The sequence below is a fragment of the Aedes aegypti genome, chromosome 3 (assembly GCF_002204515.2).
Source record: "Aedes aegypti strain LVP_AGWG chromosome 3, AaegL5.0 Primary Assembly, whole genome shotgun sequence".
Lineage (NCBI taxonomy): Eukaryota > Metazoa > Arthropoda > Insecta > Diptera > Culicidae > Aedes > Aedes aegypti.
The window spans coordinates 21478585-21503518 of NC_035109.1; the positions used below are offsets into that span (position 1 = coordinate 21478585).

At 36.4% G+C, this 24934-nt stretch overlaps 1 protein-coding gene across 3 annotated transcripts in view; it reads right to left on the minus strand.

The window, feature by feature from the left end:
* Window positions 1–2860: 2860 nt before the first annotated feature.
* The window catches only part of LOC5575110 (cationic amino acid transporter 3), a 173231-nt gene continuing 151157 nt past the window's right edge, over window positions 2861–24934 (minus strand). For all 3 annotated transcript variants that reach the window (XM_021851004.1, XM_021851003.1, XM_001661782.2), the window contains 6 exons: window positions 22956–23164; window positions 18547–18718; window positions 17347–17943; window positions 4356–4502; window positions 4124–4289; window positions 2861–4054 (listed from right to left, as the gene is read on the minus strand). In XM_021851004.1, coding sequence (XP_021706696.1) covers window positions 3475–4054; window positions 4124–4289; window positions 4356–4502; window positions 17347–17943; window positions 18547–18718; window positions 22956–23164 — 1871 coding nt within the window. In that variant the 3' untranslated portion in view covers window positions 2861–3474. The remainder of the gene's footprint in view (window positions 4055–4123; window positions 4290–4355; window positions 4503–17346; window positions 17944–18546; window positions 18719–22955; window positions 23165–24934) is intronic.

Sequence of the window (24934 nt, forward strand, 5' to 3'; positions counted from 1 at the left end):
CGGTAATCCTTTTTCAGAAGTTCTTCCTGATAATTCTGCAGGAATTCCTCCAGAAAATCTTCCAGGAATTCCTCCCTTAATTATTTCAAGCATGATTCCTTCAGAGATTCCACTTGTATACAATCATCCAGGGATTCCTTCTGGAAATATTTCAGATTCCTTCATAAATTTCTTTAGTGATTCATTCAGAATTTTCTGCAGATATTACGCCAGGAATTCCAAAATAAGTAATCATAAGAGATCATCATTCAGAAACTTCACTGAGATTTCATGCAAAAAAATAAAGTTCTCGTTCAGAAAATTCTCCAGAGATTCTTTCAGAGATTACTTCAGAAATTACTTCAGAAATTACTTCAGAAATTCCTCCAGAGTTTAACATTAGATATAAATACAGATTTTTTTTTATAAATTGACTACAGAGCTTCTTAATCATTTAATATAGAGGCTTCTTCTGACTTTTTTTTTAAAGAACTCTCCATCACATTTCTTGACATATTCCTCCAGAAGCTCCTCCACGAATTCGTTCTAAAATTCCTCTGTATTCATAAATTCTTCCTGACATTTCTTTCAGAATTTCTCTAGAAAAATCTACATGGAATCCACTAGAAATTCTTCTTAGGATTTTTTCAGAAATTTATGCACAGGATACCTACAAAATGTTTTACAGAGATTCCTTTACAATTCTTCTTAAGTACACCAGAGATTTTTTCAAAATTTCAACAAAGATTTTCTTAAGCAGTTCCTCTCGAAATTCGTCATATAATATCTCTAGAATATTTATAACTAATTCTTTCAGGTCATTTTCCATGAACTTCTCTTTGAATTGCTTCAAGAATTTTGGTAAGGGTTTTTACAAAAATTCCACCAGAAATACGTACACAAGTATTTCCAGAAGGTACTTCGGAGACTAGTCTATTTATTTCTCCTCTAAAAATTTACAAACTTTCCTCTGGAAATTATTTCAAAGCTTCCACTGGTAATTTCCAGGGATTTTCTCAGAATTTTCTTCATTGATTCCGTCAGTATTCTTTCGGTATTCGATCAGTTATTATTCAATAAATTGCTTTAAAAATTTGCAAATGCAAATATTTTTCCAGGGAATCATCCAGGATTTTTTTATATTTTTTTCCTGGAAAATAGCCATAAATTACTTCATGATTTTCATCGGTTATTCCTACAGAAATTTTTCTTGCGATTACTCCGAAATTATTCAAGATATTCTCCATGGAATTCTTCTGGTGGTACGTTCGGAATTCCCTCTTGGATTTCTTCCAACGATTTCTCCTGATATACCACTGTCAGGAATTACTCCGGAATTTCATCAAGGGATTTCAGAGTTTTACAGAAATTCCTGCAGAAACTCCTCTCGTAATATTTGCAATGATTTCTACAGGTATTCTTCCAGGAATTTCTTTCCAAGTTCTCCAACAAATTTATTCCAGTTATAATTACTTGAGAAGTTCTTCCAGCTATTCCTTATGATTTTTTCTAATATAGAATCCTCCAGGTATTTCTCCACTGCCTCCTGATTCCTCCAGTAATTACTGCATAGCTTCATCATGGAAATCGTTACTATTTTTTTTATGGAAACCTGCAGGAATTCTGCCATGTACTCTTTCAGTAGTATCTACATGAATTTTTTTAGTCGTTTCTCCAGAAACATCTTACAAAACTCACCAAGAGATTCCTCGAGGTATACCACTGCCAAAAATTCCTCAGGATTGTATCAAGGGATTTCAAAGCCTTCCAGAATTTACATCACAGATTGTTTCAGAGATTCCTTCCAGAATACTTGCAAAAATTTCTTGAGTATTTTTTTTTCAGATATTTTCCTATGTATTCTTCATGAGATTCTTACAGTGATACTTCAAAGAGTTCCTTCAGGGATCCTACCAGAACTTTCCTTTAAAATTCCTTCAGTAAATCATCCAGAAATTCTTTTAGGTAGTTAGGTAGAATGATTTTAAGAAATTTCTCTATGAATTACTTCGTATTTTTATTTTTCAAATTACTTCAATTAGTTTATTTGAAAATTCCATCGCGGATTTCTCTAGATATTTCTTCCGGAATTCCTCCAAAGATTCCATCATGAATTTCTCATAAAAACTTTTCCGGAAGAATTTATGTGAGATTCCATCGTACGATTGGTCTAGGGTAGATGTGTAGATGAGTGTCGTGTTTTGGGCGCTGTTTGTACCAATTGTTGCATGGAGCTTCATGCTCACATTTTGCTTATGCAATTTTCCCTCTTCAAGGGATCTCATCCCTATTTCATCCCATCTGTCCTTTCCCACCGGTTAGAAGAAATTTGCTCAAATATGGCAATGGCACAAATCTCTAATCTGGCGGGGAACGTGTATCTGGAGCCGGCTTCTGATACCTGATGGTATAGTACTAACTTCGGATTTCATTTATTCACTAAACAGCTCGAAGATTCATTATTAAGTTGCAAGGACATGGAATGTTTAAGGTAAAATAGTTTGGAATCAACTTCAAAGATTACACTACAACTTCAAAGCACAATCTCGCGAAGATAGCATCCAACTGCACTGCCCATAAACGCATAATTGTCCCAAGTGAATAGGAAATCCAGCAAACATGGGACTGACATGCGTTTATGGGCCGTCAACAGTGCACTTTTTATTTTGGCTTTGTGCACTAGCAGAAAGCTTAAAATAAGAAAATTAGAAACGTTTGCCAACTGTTTCTCCTGTTTTGTGCCTTTGAAAACGTGAGTAGGGCCACAAGTCAGCCATTGTGACGGCCTTCTTCGAATTCTGAGATGTTTCACCTTAAACTACGATAGAATCAATTTTGGAAGGAGAAAAGGAAATGTAAACGGAGAAAAAAAAGATCCTGATACATAAAAAATAACCAGCGAACATGTACAAAAGAACTTAATTTGTAATCATGCGCAGCACGATAATTATGACCATTCGAAGCTATCATTTTTTTAATCGATCAACGGCACGAATCACCATTCCATTTTATGTCCCGCTGAACAGTTCTGACCCAGTATTGCACCATCAAATCTACGAGTATCCTTTCTGTCCCCAAACCCCACGCTGGCGCCCCTCGTCATGTTGGTGAACGAAGCTTTGTGTGTGACTCATCGTGCCAAAACATCTCTAGATGGAAAACCGCACATATTGCGCGCTTGCAGCTGTTGCTTTTGGGTCGAACTATGCATAGAATGCTAATATGGATACTGAAGACGACAACGATGAAAACCTACGTAATAATAATAACCACACAACAGATAACGATGGGTTGATGATTGCTTTCCCGTGAAATTTACAGTTTTCTCAGTCCTTCCGGATGCTTTCTCCCTCTATCTCTCTTCCGTGTATAATGTGCGCTCGAGCTCGGTGTACGGAAAGCCAAGTATTGGATTGGAATCGAATCGATATGATGAGGGAAAGATTGGCTGACGATCACTAGAGGAAACTACGGCACCTTACCCCTATTGGTCGCTTAGTCGTCCCACGTGGGATAGCTGGGAGTTTCCTGGTAGAACATCCCGAAGCCATCCTTTTTCGCTTCGGGCCGCTGTTGCGTTGGCGGTGGTTGGAAAATGTTTGTAGATTCGTACTGATGTGACGACCGCTGCGGCACTGGAGGTTGTTGCTGACGGGGAGGATCGTAGATCGTCGTATCACCCCAGGCATCACTGGGGTTCCAACTACTGTTACTCGTACCCCACTGCAGTTCACTTCCGTCGTCGTTGGTGGCCATTCGATTCTCGTACCCGTGTCGGTCCCAAACCGCCGTCTGCTCACGGTGATTGCTCTGGGAAGGAACTTTCAGATTGGTCTTCTGACCGGAGGGTGGCTGTTGCCCATTGCCGTCCACCGTCAGCTCGAACTCTTCGCTCGGATTCTCCAGCGAGCTGTGCGTGATTCCGTAGTAGAAATACATAATCAGTCCTAGGGACATCCAGACCGTGAACCGGACCAGCGTCAGTATGCTTAGCTTAAATATCAGATAGATGTTGACGGTGATGGCAATCGTTGGAATGAAGGGAAGCCCCGGCGTCAGGAAGGGGAGCGCGTATCTACGGGTTGAATATTCAAAGTTGTTATTAGACTTCAACACGCGTGTTAGAATACCAACGAGAACTTACCGATTTTGAGGTTGCCGCGAGATGATCAATAGGATGCCCAGGATTCCCAGCACCAAGGCAGTGTAAACCAAAGAAAAGAACGTACCCGTAATACCGATGGCCATGAACAGATCCAGAAAGAATATGCAAGCGTACATCAGGCCGACCATTTTCGTCACGAACATTCCTGAAATATGTGAAGATTATTTGAGTGACATTCTGTAGTTATGGCTCTTGATAGAAGTACAAATACCGCTTTCGTGTGTCGCTGGTCCCGGGTTGACCCACGGGAACAAGCCCGGGCATAGATATGAGTATTGCTCGATCTTGCGGCCGATATAGCTGAAACCCCACAGCGTAAATGGATTCGACCCACCCTGAGGAGCACCATGTACAGCACCTGGAATATGCAATTGGATGAGCTTAGTATTTTTTTTAAGTAGGAACGGTTTGATTCATTTATTGGGCCAGAGTTACCGTAAAAGTATCAGAACATTGAGAACAACGTCAAAGCAGATTAGTTTAACCCATATCCGCCCAGCGTCCTAAAAATAGGACAGAAGCCCCGAACGCCCGGCGTCCTATAAATAGGACAGTACTTGTAGTGCTAATATCTTGAAAATAAAGAGGTTTACGAGAAAACTGTCTTCTGCAAAGTTGATCACAGGACTGCTGACTTCCACTTGGTAACTATTTTAATTCAGAATTAACTCACCAGGTGACGCACAGACATCAACAAATGTTGCATATATAAGCAACATATCGTCCCCTTGATGCTACAACTAGATAACTCGAAATTTTAAATTTTTGACTTCAATATGTCAAAATATTATTCTCAATTAGATCTGAAAAATATCTACAGCTCATAAGCGTGTGATTCAATATACATAACTTGAAGTTTATTTTCCAATCATATTCTCTGCGAATAACCATCACCTTGTAAAACGGTCATAGTTACAAATTTGCACATCTCAAAATTTTGATTTTCGAGTTATCTAGTTGTAGCATTAAGGGGACGATATGAAACAACTTTCCGACGTACACATATTTGCTTCGTTTATATCTCAGTCCAGCGATCAGAGACAAAATTGGTGTCTTCAACAAAGTTGCACAACTAAATAATACTTATTCGCGTAGAACCTTATAAATTCGGAAAACGCTCCCAAGATGGAACTAGTGAGCCAAAACTTTATTTGCTTATATTTTAGGGTTCATTCACATATTTCATAACGCTTAAAATGGCCATTGTTGACACCCCCTAGTAACGCTTTTCGTATGAATAATCTACAAATTTTGTATGAGCCGTAACACCAGCAAAACACCCACCCACCCCTTTCAGCGTTATGAAATTTGTGAATAAGCCCTTAGTCCAGTCATGAGATACCAAAATGGTGTCTTCGACAAAGTTGAACAACTAAATAATACCTATTTGCATAGAACCTTATAAATTTGGAAAACACTCCCAGGATGGCGCTAGCGAGCCAAAACTTTATTTGCTTATATCTTAGTCCAGTTATGAGATACAAAATTGGTGTCTTCGATAAAGTTGATCAACTAAATGAGACATATTCGCCAAAACCTAATTAGTTCGGAAAACACTCACAAGGTGGCGCTAGTGGTCATTTTTTTATATCTCAGTCCAACGATGAGATTCGAAATTGATGTCTTCGACAAAAGTGTTCAACTAAATGGGATCTATTCGCCCAGAAACATAGTAGTTTGAAAATCTCTCCAAAGGTGGCGTTAGTAGACAAACATTTTATTTGCCTATATCACAATCCATTGATTGGATACAAAGTTAGTGTCTTTGACAAAGTTGAAGAACTAAATGAGACCTATTCGCCTGGAAACTTATTACTTCGGAAATCACCTAAATGACACTACTCTGCACAAATTTTATTCACTTATATATCAGTCCACTGATTAAATCCATAGAAAACTATGCGCCTAAATCCTTCTAACAGTCAAACCTCCATGAGTCGATATCTGAAGGGACCATCGACTCATTAAAATATCGAGTCATGGAAAGAAATGCTTTGGTAAGCTCTTTCAGGGGACCATCATAGTAACCATGAAATTTTGATCTTAGTATGGTTCCATGAGTCGATATCGAGTCATGGAACATCGACTCATGGAGGTTTCACTGTATTTCGGAATTCATTCTCATGATGGCGCTAGTCAGCAAATATTTTATTCGCCTATATTGAAGTCCAGTGATGTAAAATTTGGTATCTTCGAAAACGATGATCAACTAAAGGAGATATTATCGCAAAAAAAACTTATTAGCTGGGAATTGTTTTTATATGCGAAACATCAAGGAAACAACCAATAAGAAATTGGTTTGCCTAGTCAAAACAATGGATACTTACTATCGAGTCGAGCAACAATCGCTTATTTCGAATGCAATGCTCCTTACATTTTTAGATGAACCTTGACACCATTTATTGAAGGCTAAAAGAAGAAAACACATGTTTTCTAGCCGTTGAATATCTTTTCCATTCTTGTTTTGAAGGGAGTGAAGAACGAAAAAAACCCGACAAATTTACTTATCCATCCGTGAACTGAACTCCAAGGGTGAAGACTTTTGGAAGACTATTCTGAAACATCTGTAGGTTTTTTTAAAATCAAAATATTTGACGTGAGACTTTATTTTGTTTTTGGTATAAAGGGTGTAAGTGTGTATAATTGTACATGTCCATGTATGGAAATGTATGTATGTCTGTATCTTACTTACGTGGTAGAGCAGAAAATTGAATTGAAGTCACTAAATGATTTAGTTCTGGCATGCATTATTCGCCTCTGAAATTTTGATTCTTTATGTTGCATTTTCTTTATCAGGGTACGTCCATAAATTACGTCACGCAAAGTTTTGCCATATTTATCCTCCTTAATTTTGCTCTATATCACACTTTTTGTATGGATTTCAATTTTTATATGGGTAGTCACGTTTTCTTGTAACCCCCTCCTTCCTCTTCTGTACGGGACGTAATTTATGATAACCCCTCACATGAAGTTTTTTCTCTCAACTTGTTTACATTGTAATGGGTCGAAGAGCATGAAAATATTTTTGATTAATCTCGAAAATAAACTTAAAGAACAACTAGATATGGACACTTTCAAGAATTTTTTTTGGATCCCCACCATAGACTTGAAATTTTATCAATTGCAATTTTGTAATATGCTCTTGATTAAACAAAAGCACATTAGGAAAGTTATTGCCAATAGTATTTTATTATTTATCCAGAAATAACCCTTCTCTCAAATATTAATTCTTCATTTGAGTTCCGCTATTGGAATAAAATAGTGGTACTCATAAATGCCGTAACTTTATACATTTCAGGATGGTGGACGAACTGGCCATCTAATATGCACCCTTCTTTATTTAATTGGCGGTTCTTTCGAGTTTTACCGTCCTCCGCATTTTTGCCAACATGTGTATATCCGAGAATAACAGAATACCTTCTTTTGATTACTTATCATTCTTTCTCGTTCACTATCCAGCCACTGAAGACTTTTATAGCACCTATTTGAATTGCACCACTTTTCGGGGAAACCGGCCATTTGGGGAAATAGCATTCGGAGAAAAAAGTCATTCGAGGAACTGGCATTCAAGGGAACCGACATTCAGGGAAAAGTAGTACAATCCCTTCGATGATTCTGGACGCAATTGTTGATGTATTTTCGTTTTATTATTTCGCAATAGTTTTCGGCGTCTAATCTTCTATTGGTTCATTCATAAATTTTGCCTTCTTTTCAAAATAGGCCGTTTTTTATATGTATACTGTTTTAAATTTTATTATTTAGTAAAGCTAAATGGTAACCATTTTTATATTTTGTTGTTTTATCAATTCTTGCAAGACGTGCTGTTATAATGATATACTTTAGAACCGGACAATATTCAACATAAATTTTTATGCAAGCGTATGATCTCCTTTCGAGATATGCTGGAAAAAATATTATCTCAATCACAAATTTTCCCTTCTTTCGATAATAGACGGTGTTTTTGACGTAGATTTCCAAAATAAAAATGAATTTGTTTCAAATATTTTCTTCTAAAAATGTGTTGTTCATTTGATTTATGCTGTGAGAAGATTTTTTTGCTTTGGAGCCCTAAACATTTTGAACAAAAATAAACTGCTCTCGTATAAAGGCTGTTTTTGTATAATGCTGTAGTAATAGAGCTTATAATATTTTGCAAATAAATTTTCCCTTATTTTATCAAGTAATTTTCATCAAGTGTTACGTCCAAACTGGGACAGAGCTTGATCTGCAGCGAAATATTCTACGAGCGTTTCCTTTACTAATAACTGCGAACTTTCCTTACCAATTAACTATTTTCAAATAAGTATATCGCAACAAGCTCAAAGATATTCTATGTTCTGTGATGTAGAGAAAATTATTATTCCGAAAAGATTTCCCACCAGACCCGTCACGAGTTTTATTTAGTAATGCTTGCTGATGTCACAACAATTTTTGACATTCATAGCTTGGAACATCTCTGAACGAACGCCATGCTTGTTGAGAACCTACCAAAAACTTTTGCTATGGGCTCGGTGGTTTTGATCTCGATAATAGCTTCGAAAATGCCGATATAGAATACTAAGCCATTATGCCAAATGACCATTATGCCAAACGACTTTATGACAAACGACTTTATGCCAAACGGGGTACAATCCCGAAAAATAGTTCCTGTGGGCAATCTTTTGCAGGAATTGCTCTACCAATTATTCCAGATATCTACTCTTAAATTGTATTTAAAATATCTTCAAAATAATCACAAGATATTTTCCTAAAGCACTGGTCACCCTACTGCAGCTCACGCATTAATATTATAATTATGTGGCTTGGATGATGCGATTTCATGAAATCAAGGTTTATATTTCTAAGATTTTGTAGTCAAATTTTGAAATAATCTGTCATGGAAATCATAATTAACAAGAATGATTAAAAGATTGACTCTATTTATCAGCGCAGAAAGAGCTCTATGGGGCCGTCCATTGAATAAGTCATGCAAAAACTGATAGTTTTCGATCTCTTATGTCATGCTTTTTTTATATGAACCCTGTAAAAATTTTGTAAAATTTTGTGTACCCAAATTAAGCTTTGGTGGTAACGTAATATTTCAGTTGAAACGACCTCAAGATTAAACGTCGTTCATTTTTTTTTTTGGCTTTGATCTAGTCACAGCCGTAGCATTGCTTCATGGCGCTCTTGACGGAGCTCTCCAATCAACCTCTGAGCATATCTTCGGCTTTTCATTAATCAACTTTACGTTAAGCATACCACGGAAAGGATCCTAAGGATAATTTTGGCGACTCAAATAAGAAACCATCATCTAAATCTTTGAAAATTATCATGATGAAACTTGAATAATTCAATAAATTACGAGTGTATTAATTTGGAAACTGTTCGAGCATTATTGGATGTCATTTTTTATTTAATTCATGAAAAAAGACTTTATATGTTTAGTATCAAACCTGCAGGAATTTCTAACAAATTTCGTAGCAAATTTAAGTCAAATGCCTTGAATAAAAAAGTGGTTGCTGTTTTTGCAATTTTTCTTCAAGATTGTAATCACAAAAATATTGTATCAGAATATCAGAATTCCAAACGGATATTCGAACATTTCCATGAAAATTTTCTGGAGAAACTAAAACAGGATTCCGTGAGAATTGAAAAAGAATTTTAAGAACAGGGCCAGTAGGATTTCCGAACAATTTCTGAGGAGTTTTCGGTTGAATTTCTGAGAAATTTTTTGAAAAATTTCGAGTGGATTTCCATAAAACAGATTGTTAAATAAATCCGCAAAAGTTATCTTTCCGGAATTCCCGGACAGGATTTACAAAAGTATTCCATTGGTATTTGTGGAATAATTCCAAGAATTTGAATGAAATAATCTGACAGTGAAAGAACAGTTTTTCGGTTTCAGATGGATTTCCAGTAGAAAACCAGAAGAATCGGAATAATCCTGAAAGAAGCTAAGAGATACCCAAAAAAGTCCCGGGGACATTCAAAAAAGAATTACTGATGGTTTTCTGGAAAAATTTCAGATGGTATAATGTAATCATTTTGGATGGAATCCAAAAAAAAAACAATTCCATCCCTCTGGAAAGCAATCTTAGACCCCTTTTCCTTCAGAATTCCAGGGAAATTTACCGGACTTCCATAGAAATCCAAGACGAATGTGCGGGATAATCCAAGAGAAAGTCTTCCTGGTACTTTTTTCGGAAGAATTACAGAGCAATTAGAGAGATAACTGTAATAATTTCAGAAAGATTTCTGAAAGAAACTAAGAGGACTATCCAAGAGATTTTTGGAAGAATCCCAGAAGAGTTTTCCTGGAGAATCCCACATGGATTCTTGGAAGATTTTCCGAAAGATTTTCTGTATAGCATTTCCAGAATTTTTTTTCTGCAGAAGCATTTCCAGAATAATTTAAAAAGGATTTTTTGACGGATCAGCTCGAGATAGGTTCATGAATGAGCAACAGAGAGATTTCCTGATAAATTTCAGAAGGATTTTGTATAAAAGATTCCAGGATTACCGGAAGAATTTTAGAGAGATTTTTGGGATAATCCCAAAGACATTTACGGATGAATTAATGAGGGATTCCAGGAAGAATCTCAGAGAGATTTTCCGAAAAATTCCAGAAGAATTTTCAGAACTCTTGAAGAATCCTAAAGTGATTCGATTTATAACCTTAGATGATCTTCCCGAAGAATCCCAGAACAAATGAAAGAAGAATAAAAAAAAACAGTCACAAATGCATAAACTTTAATTTGTTTGTGACTATTTCTTTAGTACTATTTTTTCCGTGTACGCTCGAGAAATGAATCGAGCCCTGGTGCAACAACCGCCACTCACTAAAACCATTTTGGTGAATATAACAACATAGCTCGTGTACCAATCCACCAGCGTATCTTCTCTTTGGGCCTGTTCACAAATTTCATAACGCTGAAGGGGGTGAGTGGGTATCCACAAAATGTTACAGCTCATACAAAATTTTCAAAATATTCATACAAAAAGTGTTACGAGGGGGTGGATGGATGCCAAAAATGGCCATTTTCGGCGTTATGAAATTTGTGAACAAACTCTTTATCCCCTTCATTTACGATTATTTGTTTTGTCCCTTTTGCCCTGCCTTCTGTCTGCAGTGGCAACATGCGCTCGAAGAATGCTAAATCCGTGTCATCGACAGGATCGCCTTTTGCAGAATCCCTTTATCTACGTCTAAACTCAAATAAATGTTCTCTTAAGCGCGCCCTAGACGACATCAATATATTGATGGATTGATGTTACTCCTCAATATATTGATGTCGTCTGAGTGTGACATCAATATATTTATGCAAATTAGAAAAGTTTGATTCTGCATTTCAATGTCGCCTACCCTCTCCTCTCAGTGTGACCTCGGTATTCGAAAACTGAGAGAAACTCGCGTAGAGGAAAAATATCAACGTCATATGCAGCCCAGATTCCGCTGTCACGAAACGTCAAATGCAGCCAGTCGTTTTTATGGCTGAAAATTTTAAAAGTATTGTATTGAAAATAAACAGTTATTAAGAACGCAAGTAAAAACCACAGTCAACGGAGTAGTTTTTCCATAGATGCTGATAAACCTAAACACAAGACTAGATATTTCTAATGTGTGCTGCGTGGCATGTAATTTCACTCAAAAGGCTATTTATGATTCGGAGTGATGCAAACGCAATACTTTTTTGTTGAGATGTTCATGTGAGTGTTTGAACGGCTACGCATGATTCGCGAGTCTCGTTTTAGGTTGATAGCAGCCAAAGTGAAGCGTGTTTTGTGTTCGTCGGGTGATTCAATTGAGTCGGCATTATGAAAATTAATCGATTTTAGTGCGGAACCACCCAATATGGCTGACCCGACTTGAACGTGGTGAAAATATTGCGGGAAAGTATTGTCTATAAATATAGTGCCAATATCTTGGTCGTCTAAGAGCCGCTTTAGATCCATCAACATTTATTAAAAAAAGACACAGACCCCGTCTTCAGCCATTTAGCTGCAAAGACTGTAACTTAACACTAGACAACGGACAAGCATGCTCCAGTGGCACAGCCGTGAAACATTCTTAACGAAAAGTTTCGATGGCTGAAGCGGGAATCGAACCCACACCCCATGTCACGAAGTGATTACTGCAGCATATGAGTTCTTTGGATATTTTGCCCTAGACCAGTGCTGTAAAAATTCGACACTTTGCGCGATGTTCGTTTCGATGCCATGTTCAGCAGTCACAACACAAGCTTTCGAATGAACGTCGACAAACACAAAAGTGTTTTGCATAGATTTCAGACATCAGATCATAAACAACTTGATCTTGCTTGTTCTGTCGAATGTAACACACATACAGTGAAAGCAGAACATAAGCAAACAAAACAGTAACGTTTCCTAGCGAAGCAATCGTGGTCAGTGGCATTCAATTGACACTTTTCTTTTCGACATTCGTTTGATCGCTCGGGTTGTGGATGTTTAAGGGAAGCTATGCCGAATATCAGCGAAAACGTATCGACTACCGTGATTGATTACATCACTGCCCTAGACTAACGAATATGCCAGGATTTCCGAACAATCCTGTTGAGAATTCTATCAGAAACCCTTCCAAAGAAGAATGACACCAAGGATTATGTAGAAAACTTGTCCAGAATTCCTTGTGTCTCGAATTTTAAGAAAATTCTATCTATAATACTGTGCTATCTTTTATATTCCGAAAATATGCAATAAAATAATATGTTAAGGCGAAGTAGGCCGTCATTGAAATTTGTACGCATCGTTGATGATTGTTGCTAATTCATCTCACGATTTCGAATCAAAGAAAATCAGTTGGTTTTGCACTGATACAGCTGAAAAAGTATCAGCATACTTTATGCATGTTAGCGCGTACAGTGATACATTTTCAAGTCACTATAAACTATCATGGCTGAGTTTTATCACTTTGAAATGCAAGCTGAAAAGTCATCATTGTTGTCAAAACGAATGACAGGCTACTTAGCCTTAATCAATTCACAGTCCGAGAAGTTTTTTTTTTCTGAGCCTACGGCAGCTAGTATTTATATAGGGGAAGACGGGGTAAGAGCGCCCGCCGGGGTAAGACGGACCACCTTCAGTTCGGCATGAAAATGGCAATTTTCTTAAAAGTTCACAAAGCACTTTCCATGAACACAAGATTTTTGACATTCCGGAGCATTTAGTGTGATATTTACATCAAATTTTTCATAACAAATGTCAAAAACAAAGTTTCTGCTTGTCGATAGTGAATTTGATCTAAATTTAGCAGATGCTTACTTAAGGATTTCGGAAGGGATTTTTTTTTGGTAAAACATAACAAATTACCCGTGTGTGCTTTAACAGAAATGTGAAATATGCTTCGGTGAAATGAAATATTAATATTAGCGACGGGGTAAAACCGCCCACCCACGGGGTAAGAGCGACCACCACGATTTTCGTACACAATTTTGCGAAAAAATTTTATCAGTTCCCTGTGATTCTAAAAAGTATAATGTTTTATGAATTCTACATTGATAAACGTGGGTATTGAATCATTTTTAGGATTAAATATTCCTAAAAACTTGAATATATACTTAGTTTTACCCCGCTTGCGCAATTTTCACAACTATGGCCTTATTTCAAAGCTTAATATTTACAAGCTTTGAAATAAGGCCATAGTTGTGAAAATTGCGCAAGCGGGGTAAAACCGACCACTGTTGACGGGGTAAGACCGCTACCCATGATTTATACCAAATAACTGTGTAAACCATTTTAGAAGTTGTAATTACGTTGTACATTACTGTTCAAGTGAAATGAAATCAATTTTGTGAAAAATACAAGCTAAATCCGCATAGTTTTTCCAAAATATGGGTGTTTCAAGGTACTAATAAGTATATATTCAAGTTTTTAGGAATATTTAATCCTAAAAATGATTCAATATCCACGTTTCCAATGTAGAATTCATAAAACATTATACTTTTTAGAATCACAGGGAATTGATAAATTTTTTTCGCAAAATTGTGTACGAAAATCGTGGTGGTCGCTCTTACCCCGTGGGTGGGCGGTTTTACCCCGTCGCTAAAAATAATCATAATAAGACATCACTTTTTTAAAGCTTCAAGAAATAAATATTTTTTTAGAAATACAACACCTGTGATATTTTTTGATCATGCCTAAGGCTTCAAAATACGACATGCTGCGTCGAAAAAGGATTTATTGATTCTTGATTTTGACATATGAAATAAATTGCTTAGGCGGGCGGTCTTACCCCGTCTTCCCCTAACATGCACACGAAATAAGGAAAGGTACCAAAATCAATCACGAAATAAGGAAAGGTACCAGATAGGTAGACATAACGGCTCTATCCAATTACCTCGGACGCCATTACCCCATATGCCACTACCCCGAACGCCACTACCCCGAAAGGGTCACTACCCCGAGAGCTATTACCCCGAATGGGTTATTACCCCGAACGCCACTACCCCGAATAATATGAAATACAGTGCAGTATCTTGTTTTGTGGGCAAAAATGCGTCTCTAATGAAAACTGATAATTGATGGCGCGTAAAATTCGTCGGTAAAATGTTCATCATATATTTTCACTTCTTTCATATGTCAGCCAGGGATTGAATCCTGAGAAAATAGAGAGAATCTCTCACTTATCGCTCTCTGTAACTATCTTAACATGCTGCACATTATGAGAGACTGTTTATCGTCTACTGCTACAACTTTGCTTAGATTGGGGGGATAGTAGTGCATGATAAAACCCCTCTAAACATGCTCCAAGCCTGGGGGACACTATTGCTATTGGAAGTTCGTGGATTGTTTAACGTGCCAGTAAAGAAAAACACCTGTCTCCAACGGTAAAAAAGCGAGAAAAATGGATTTTATCATCGCTCTCTCTTTGGGGCTCTCGCTCACTGCTTCCATTTATTAGACTATACACCTTGCGATACAATGACGATCGTGGACCGCAACAGATGGGATGTTTTTTTGCTTGCTTTGATCGTGCTTCATACTCAAATGAGAGCGAATTCTGCAATGCCTGATGTCAGCTATTCTTTCGAAATATCTTGTTGGCAACTATCTTCTTCTCATTATTTCTGGGACAATGCCTGTTTATCAGCTCAGTGGGCACTTTTGCAGTTCAAGGGTCCATTCACAAATTTCATAACGCCAAAAATTCCCATTTTTGGCACCTGGGGGGGTCCATGGCACTATTTTTGTATGGAGTTTAAATGAATATATCCTGTAGTGAGTCCTGCTATAATTCTAATCAGATTTTTTTTCTTACTTTTACTTTTCTGTGGTTGTGTGCCTCTCACCAAAATTAGAGGGCAATTCCAAACAAAACTTAGTATGTGAAAATTATTTTTTGAAAAAGTAGCTGCTTTTTTGTTTTCCAATATTTGAAAAATACATTGTTGAGCCAAACTCGTTAAATACTCATAAGGAATCGTAAAATTATATCCCCACTCTCTAACTAGAACAAATCTCAAAACGCTATACATTCGGGATAATGGCGTTCGGGGTAGTGGCCCATTTAGTGCAGTGGCGTTCGGGGCGATGACCCATTCGGGATAATATTTATTGCCTATAATTATGTGTAAAAAGTTTCTAGTAACGGGTCCATACTCAGGATTCCGTGAAAATATTTTTCGGGATTTTGTTGTGATTCAGCGTAAGGTCTATCAAATTGACAAAAAGTCGTAGGAAAATTTATCTGAAATTTAGTGAAATTTATCTATTAATTACTACTTATAGGTATATTGCTGTTTTTTCACATTGCGAACGTCAAACAATACATAACAAATTATGTGTAAACATTTCTTATGGGTATTCTAGCTCTGAATAAAATGCATAAAATCTACCTGCTCAACATACTTATTTTGAAATTTCTTTCAAAATCACAAAATTAATAAGTATAGTGAAAAAAATACGTATTTGCGGAAGTTTTGTTCTTTTCGTCATTTCGGCCATATCTTCTGAAATTCGACAGTTAGATGCGCACATATGGCAAAACTATTGATGCAAATCTTGATAGATTTGAAATAGGTTTTGTAACCATTCATAACAAAGAGAACATAGCTGCCAAAAATACAACAAGTCATCCTATAGAGAATCACAAAACTCAAATTTGATGTGATGTAAAAAGTTGAACAAACAAAAATTATATAAAAATAATGAAAATAAATTATTTTTTCTCATTTCTTATTGCCAGAACAATCAATGAAACTATAAAAATTATCACGATCCACATAAAATTTAGCCAAAGCCTACTAATGAATATAGATCATTTTTTGCAGTATTCTAAGTGCATCAGAAGGGTTGAAAATGTACTCCAGACACGTGAACGGCATTTACATTAGATATGCCTTTTCCTAAATTTTGCTAAGTGTGTCCCTCACTTCAGCATGACTTTTGATTTTAAACAAAAATTTGAACATGGTGGCAGTCTCATTTTTTTAGGTTGCTTTATTATTGCAAATTATTTGTTGAATTGAAAAGTAGGTGAGAATAATGCAATCATATTCGAATTTGCGATTCTCACGCCATGGACATGGGATTGAATCCCATCACCAAGATAGTCACTTATGACTTCAAAAGTTATGATGACGACTTTCTTCGGAAGGGAATCAAAGCCTTTAGATAAACTAACCCAGGGTTAAAAATCTCGTAAATCAAGATAAAAATATTGAATGCAGAATCACCAATTAAGGTAGAATAATTTTTGTGCAATTTTTCACAAAAAAAAATTATTCACATCCATTTTTATACTTTTAAAATCCACTAGACCATGCCAAAAACAATACTGAAAATTTATTGTAATCAACAAATATGATTTCCTTTGAAATTTATATTTTATGGATCTATTAGTAAAAATAAACAATTTAGTGGAAGATCTGTGAAATAGTAATGAACAGTTCAATGATAGCTCTGACAGACACAAGCAGTACTACTTTCACTGACTGCTGGCTTAGGCCAGTTTAGACGTGACAAGTCAGTTTCTTAAAAAAATCCCTTATTTCAGGATGGGTTTCGTCAGATTATCCAACTTACGAACAAAAACGAATCCGTCGTTAATGGGTATTAAACGACAACAGTGAGTAAAATTCAAACATGGATTCATAAAGTTATGTACAAGCCAAGTATGAAGTACAAAATCTGATTGTCTGTGACTGTATGTAAATGAAAAAGTAAAGAGAAAACTCTGCTCCAACAACGTCAATCTCACTTACCATAAAATTTGTTTTCGGACTTGTCCGATACCAGGAACTGATCATCCCGACCCATGAAACCGTCCGGACTGTCGTCTGCAAAGCTGTCATCCGAATCAGGAGACCCCCTGGTGATCTTCTTAACCAGCACATTTCCTTTCACCCGTTGTTGTGTCGTGGGATCCGGTGTACTCGGGGGCTGTGGAGTTCGCAGCTGTGCCGGCAGTAAATCCACCAACGTTGTACTGTGAGGCTGATATCTTAAAACCAGCACACACGTCGAAACCAGCGTGTAAGCCAATAACGTACCAATCGACATCATCTCCACTAGGACTTCCAGCCGAACGGTCAGCGCCACCAAAGAAGCAGCCAACCCACTGCCAATCGTTGCTAATCCAGGCACTCCGGTTCGGGTCCACAGCTGCGACAACATCCGGAAGACCAACCCATCCTGCGCCATTGCATATATCACCCGAGGCATAGGGAACATGGAACCGAACATGGCTACGCTGAGACCGGCAGTGGCACCCAGCGCCACCAGGGCACGACACTTGGGAGCTCCTACATAGGTCCACATCTGCACCAACGCCGAACCGGTGTCGATGTGGTCGTAGGGAACTGAAATGAGATTGGCACGGATTACACGACTTATTCCTTCTTAATCCTATAAGAGATTCTATAACACAAATACCCGAAAATCATTTACCCGAAAGACATTTGCACGAAAGTTATATACCCGAATGTAACACTTGCTCAAATGGGTAAAACAGGTTCTCTAGAGATCTGCTCAAGTTGAAACTCGCTCAAACTGTCATGTAGTATTGTTCCTCATCACGGTTCCATGAGGGTTTCTATACCATAGCAGTTGCAATTACCTAAGTGGCGTCATAAAACATGGTCTGAAGAGGCACCAGTTACAAAATGAATCGAAGCCAAAACTACAAATTTCAATACCATAAATCTAAAGAACTAAATTGAGTGCTTGTGACCAATCCATAAAACATTCTGTATGATCGGCCGTTTTGGTTGTTTAGATTTGTGATTTTGAATGGTCTATGAGTCATCTTCACCTAACGAAAGCGAATACGTGGTTGATTCGAAGTACTATTAAACGTCGCATTCGGGTGAATGGTATTCAGGTAAGTGTCATATTCGGCAAGATGTCTTTCGGGTAAATGGTTTTCCGGTATTTGTTATAGAGCCCTTAAATCTCATACGTACCTGTAAGCGTGAGGATAAAACTACTGGTCACATACACGAACAGCACAATCACCAGGGAGCCCACAATTGCCTTCGGAATGCTCTTCTGCGGATTGTGCGCTTCCTCACCTGTAGTGGCAATTATGTCGAACCCGATGAAAGCGTAGAAACAGGTGGCTGCTCCGGTAAATACCTAGAATCAATGGACGCCGACAGGAGGAGAGAAGGGTGCATTGGTAACGTGAGGACATTTACATCCATTCCGATAGGAAGCTTAACAAATAATTAAATCTACCACCATTGTGTTCGACCTGGGCCATTCCATGTGAAATCGGAGAATTGATTTTGAGCTGATTGACTACTTACCATTCTGCAAAATACTCAGCATAGAACAAAATAATTCTCCCAAATCAAAATACATTATAAAGAAAAGAGATATTCCGGGAAGTCATGTAACACTGTTAACAATTTCACATGGAATGACCAATTTGTATTTACCGTTATCGAAATCACCATCACTTGAGGACAAAAGCAAAACAGTGCCAACAAAGTGCCGAACAGCGAGAAAAGCATGGCACGAATCGGAGTAACACAACAAACCATGCAACGTAAAATCGATAAATTTGATTAATTTCTTCAGTTGCTCCCCATACTGCCCATTCCATGCATCATTCAATGTCCTTTGCTGCCAACAAAGCAACAAAAATAAATTAAGGCCTGATTGTCCAACGGTTTTGCAACAAACCAAACGAGATGCTCTTGGATGATTTATGATTCTAATAAATTATGTTTTTTTATAATTTCGGAAAGATTTTCTTTTACTCCAGAAAAACACAGTAGAGGAAATCCAACCCATAATCGTACTTAATTCGTGCCACTGTTTTCAAAAGTTGTGAAGTAGTTGTTTTTTAATGTTCTCCAATATTTTGTATGGAATTGGAATATGAATTGAAAAACCCTTCCAATTCCATCATTTTGATCCTGCTGATCAAAATCGGTGAATTACAGTCAACACTCCATAACTCAATATTAAAAGAATCAATAAGTTTGGGAGTCATCAAATTACAGAACACAAAATCAGTGAAATTGCGATCCAAGAAATCATCGAGTTAGCCATGAAAACCAACTTTTACTGTAGTTTTCTAATTCGATATCAAGATACGGGATATCGTATGAAGGAGAGTTGACTGTATATTGTAGATAACCTATTTTTAGATCTAAGACATCAATCATAAATAATATTTTGAGATTTAAACATATTCTTCAAAACTGCCGCTGCAATCTAGCTCAAAACTTTAAATTCAATTGCTGAAAAGCATGGAAAAAGTAATAATATTTAACAATCTTGGTAGACCAGATTAAATACCTCATTTTATCAGTGATGTTTTAAATTTTTACAATATTTATCAATACCGCAAGTAAATTAACAACACAGTGCCACTTTGTTTACCCCAAATTTATCTGGACTTTTATTTGAAAAGGCTTAAACTTTTTTTACTCGATTTTTTTTTTTCAAAATAATGTAATCGAAAAATTTGTTTTTTTTTAGTATTTTAAGAGAGTGCTGCCAACTCCGAATATAATGTGGCGAGATCCCTTTTTATATGAAATTCTCGATAATTTGAAGTAAATTGATTAGACAAAATTGACTCGCTTATTGAGCTTCGTTAAATTCTGAGTTGATTTAAACTTTTACTTGTTTAGTTTTGTTTAAAAATGACGCGCTAAAAATAAAAAAAAATAAAACAAGAAAAATGTTTTTTTTAGGAACAAAAAATTTCTTGCTTTAAAGTCCCCATCTCGCGATGTATGGACGGTTGGTAGTAAACATAATTTTCTATCTTGAGACAAAATTTTATTAAAATAAATAATGATTATATTTTCAAACCGACTTTAAACTTTGAAAATCTTTTTTTTTTTCAGTATACGCAAGTTTAAAAAAGAAGCAAATATCGAAATTCCGTATTTCAAACAGTTGATAAAATTAGCGTTATTCGATTCCCCATTTGAAAACAACGGCACGGAATTAGTGCGATTATGATTGGGATTTTGCCTACTGTTAAATGGGACAACTATGGTTTATCAACAATACACTGCACAGTGGTCCAGGAATCAGTTTTACGCGGAAAGATGCATTTTGAACTTTAGAATGAAACATTAGACAAAAACGGTCTTCTACAAAGTTGTTTGTATTAGTTAAGCCCATTGTTTGGTGTTATTGAAAATTAGGGTGGACCACAGTTTCATAGAAATTGTGTAACTAACTTTCTTATTTGTAGAAATTTTATTATACATGCTTCAGCAAAGTTTTAGACCATTCAATTTCAAGTAACTTTGCCAAAAAAAGTTTTTTTGTATCTCTTAAATTGACCGATTTAGAGCTTTTTTCCTACAGTGACATAGGGTGGTCCGAACAAAACTGGTTTTCTGACTCTAGAGTTTTCAATTCAAATTTCTCATCAAAGTAGTCTAAGAAACACTTTTAGAGCTTTGAAAAATGCGTTATTTGGTGAGTGAAGAAACTCGCTATCTCTTTCCGTTTAGGAGTTATTGTTGTTTTTCTCTCAAAAACATGCCTACTTTGATTGTGAATATCTCTGATTGGGGCAAACATAAAAAATATCTTTTGACGGCATTCAAAAGACAAAATAAAATTGTATATTATATCAAAAAATTACAGATGTGTTATTTTTGTAACTCTAATAAAAAGCCTTGCAAAACAAAGGATTTTAAGCAGAAAAACTTTAATAACTTTGGAACTAAAATAGATATCATCAATATTTTTACATGAAAATTTGCGTTTTGTTAAGTTCTTGAAGTCGTTCATAGACCACTTTGACGAGAAATCCGAAATAAGAAAGATAGGGCTCTAAAACTATTTTGAAGATTTTATAGTATCTTCTTCTTCTTGCTGGCGTTACGTCCCCACTGGGACAGAGCCTGCTTCTCAGCTTAGTGTTCTTCTGAGCACTTCCACAGTTATTAACTGAGAGCTTACTATGCCAATGACCATTTTTGCATGCGTATATCGTGTGGCAGGTATGATGATACTTTATGCCCTGGGAAGACGAGAAAATTTCCAACCCGGGAAAATCCTCGACCGGCGGGATTCGAACCCACGACCCTCAGCTTGGTCTTGCTGAATAGCTGCGCGTTTACCGCTACGGCTATCTGGGCCCCTTAAATTAAAATTTTTATGGTATGTATTTCTTTATTATTTTGCATTTTGAGCATGAAAATGAAATTTTAGACAAAAATGATCTTCTACAAAATTGTTTCTAAAAATGTAAGCTAACATACTGTGTCATTTAAACTAGGGTGGTCCACAATATCACACATATCATATAATCAACTTTTTCATTTGCAAAAATACTGGTATATGCTCTTAGGCAAAGTGGTAGAACTTGAAATTTCGATAAACTTTGCCAAAAAAAGTTTTTCTGTAGCTCAAAATTTGACCAATCTAGAGCATTTTTTCCTAATCATCGCAGGGTGGTCCAACAAAAATAAGTTTTTCAACTCTAGTTTTTTTAATATTATTTTCTCATCAAAGTCGTCTATGAACGACTTTTAGAACTTAATAAAACGCAAATTTTCATGTAAAAAGATTGATGATATCTATTTTAGTTCAAAAGTTTTTAAAGTTTTTGTGATAAAAAATGTTTGACTTTCAAGACGTTTTATTAGAGTTACAAAAATAACACATCTGTAATTTTTTGATATGATATACAATTTTATTTTTTCTTTTGAATGCCGTCAAAAGATATTTTTTATGTTTGCCCCAATCAGAGATATTCACAATCAAAGTAGGCATGCTTTTGAGAGAAAAACAACAATAACTCCTAAACGGAAAAAGATAGCGAGTTTCTTCACTCACCAAATTACGCATTTTTTAAAGCTCTAAAAGTGTTTCTTAGACTACTTTGATGAGAAATATGAATTGAAAGCTCTAGAGCCAGAAAACCAGTTTTGTTCGGACCACCCTATGTCACCGTATGGAAAAAGCTCTAAATCGGTCAATTTAAGAGATACAAAAAAACTTTTTTTGGCAAAGTTGCCTAAAATTGAATGGTCTACAACTTTGCTGAAGCATGTATAATAAAATTTCTACAAATAATAAAGTTAGTTACACAATTTCTATGAAAATGTGGTCCACCCTAATTTTCAATAAAACCAAACAAAGGGCTCAACTAATACAAACAACTTTGTAGAAGACCGTTTTTGTCTAATGTTTCATTCTAAAGCTCAAAATGCATCTTTCCGCGTAAAACTGATTCCTGGACCATAGTGCACTGTGACAGGGAACGGGAGGCATATAATTGCAGCTAACTATCCCGTAGCGACACTCTCCCATAGGATCAATCTGTTGCCACATCTATAGCTACTTTTGAAATAAAAAAAATGAATAAAATTACAACCGCTACACTTACCCCACTCCACCCGTACGGCAGGAAGCCTTCGTGTTCGCTCCATGTGGCCGTGTCCACGTAAAACATCCCGGCCGTCAGGATGAATACCCACGAGGCCAAGTTGACCGTGTTGAGGACGTTGTTGAAGAGCACCGATTTGCTGGCACCCAGCGCCAGAACAAAGGTCATCATCAGGGTGATGCCGAATGCGATAAAATCCGGCGGCCGACCTGCAGGACCGACGTTTTCCCATTTCATTCCATCCCATCGTGTACCGATTTCGTCACCCGTGTAATGGGATTTGGTCGTCGACGATGGGGCATCGTGTCGTGGCGTCAAGTGACGACCAGATAATAAAAAAAAATCAACGAATCGTAAGCGGAAATGCGAGCAAGAAGTAGAAGAGGAAAATACGCAAAATGACGGAAATTGTTAACTTTAATCGATGAAAAAGGGATGACGAGCGGGTATGACAATATGATGGAAGTCGACGCACAAGGAAAGCGATTTTGACCGCTTAACAAATGGGACTAGCTTAGAATTAGAATGTTATAAATAAGAACTGCATTTACAACTTTACTAGAACAGGAAGTCCCATGAAGCGATTCTCAATCCTATCAGCTTCAATCACAATTATTTACAAGCCAACTAGAAAACATATGAAACATACATCGAATCTTGATGGAAACTTTTATTTGCAAACAAAACTTGATATTGAAAATGCTTTCGAAACTTAAACAAAATCCCTTGTTGAAGCAAGTAGCATTGCAATACCTAAATGAGAAGTAAAATTCGAATCCGTAATTACAGATGATGATCTTAAACTCTAGATCTGTCAAAAAAAAAAGTGTGAAGAGAAAACTATATGGAATTATGAAATTTAATACAGTAATACCTTGATATAACGTAACTCGATTTTTATTTTCGTTACGTTATATCGAGGTTACGTTATATTGAAGCAAAAGATTCATTTTCTCAATTTGTATTGTTTGATGAGAAAATTGGTCTTACATTTATATTATTTAACTAGCAGGCATTTTCAATTTATCTTACATATTTGTTTCGATATATTTCCGTATTCTTTTTTTATTTTATTTTTTCATTTTTATCACTCTATTGCAGTAATCCTTAAAAAATGTTTTCAGGAAAAATCTTTGAATAATCTTTGAACACGTGGAGAAACTATACAAGAAATTCATATATGAGATCTTTCAGAAATCTTTAAAAAAGTTAATGTTGAGCAGACCATTATAATTTCTAGCAGGCAATTGTGGAACTTCAAGAATTTTGTTATGAGGAACTCATGGTAAAACTCCTAAAGCAAATCTTTTGTAATTTCTTGACAGAGTTTTAGTATGAATGTCCCAAGAATTTTTTAATTTTTTTTTCAGAGCTTATGAAGAAATCACTATAAATCTCAATGGTTTAGATGCATGGCCTGATTCGCTACTCACCGTACAGTAACGCACATGCGCTAGTGTCTATGCACGAAAAATCGCTTAAAGATAACGCGACAAATATTTGTATGGCGAAATGCATCCAATTTCTCAAAATTGGGAACTTTTTACGAAAAAATATTTGGTACCGGTTGTACGTAATGCTGATGTCTTTCACGCCTACCAAATATTTTTTTCGATTAATGCTTTGATTTACAAGAAATTTGAAGTTGGATGCCTTTTCCCCTACAAAATAAAACGAGAAAACTTCTGATGATCAACTGTGGACAAGAGCAAAGCAGGTAGTCCATTAAAAACAATCCATGCAAAAATTTCCGAACGAATACGTGGTGGAATTATTGGCAGTATTCTAGAAGATTTTTTTGGGAGATCTGGGGATTTTCATCAGTTTTTGGATGAATTCCTGAATATATTTTTGTAATAAAAAAAAAAAATCATAGAAAAATTTCTAGACTTAAGACTTTAAGAATCACTTGAAGAACCCAATAAAAAAGAATGATTGAGATTTTTCTTAACAAATTCCTGATGGAATCAATGGAGGAT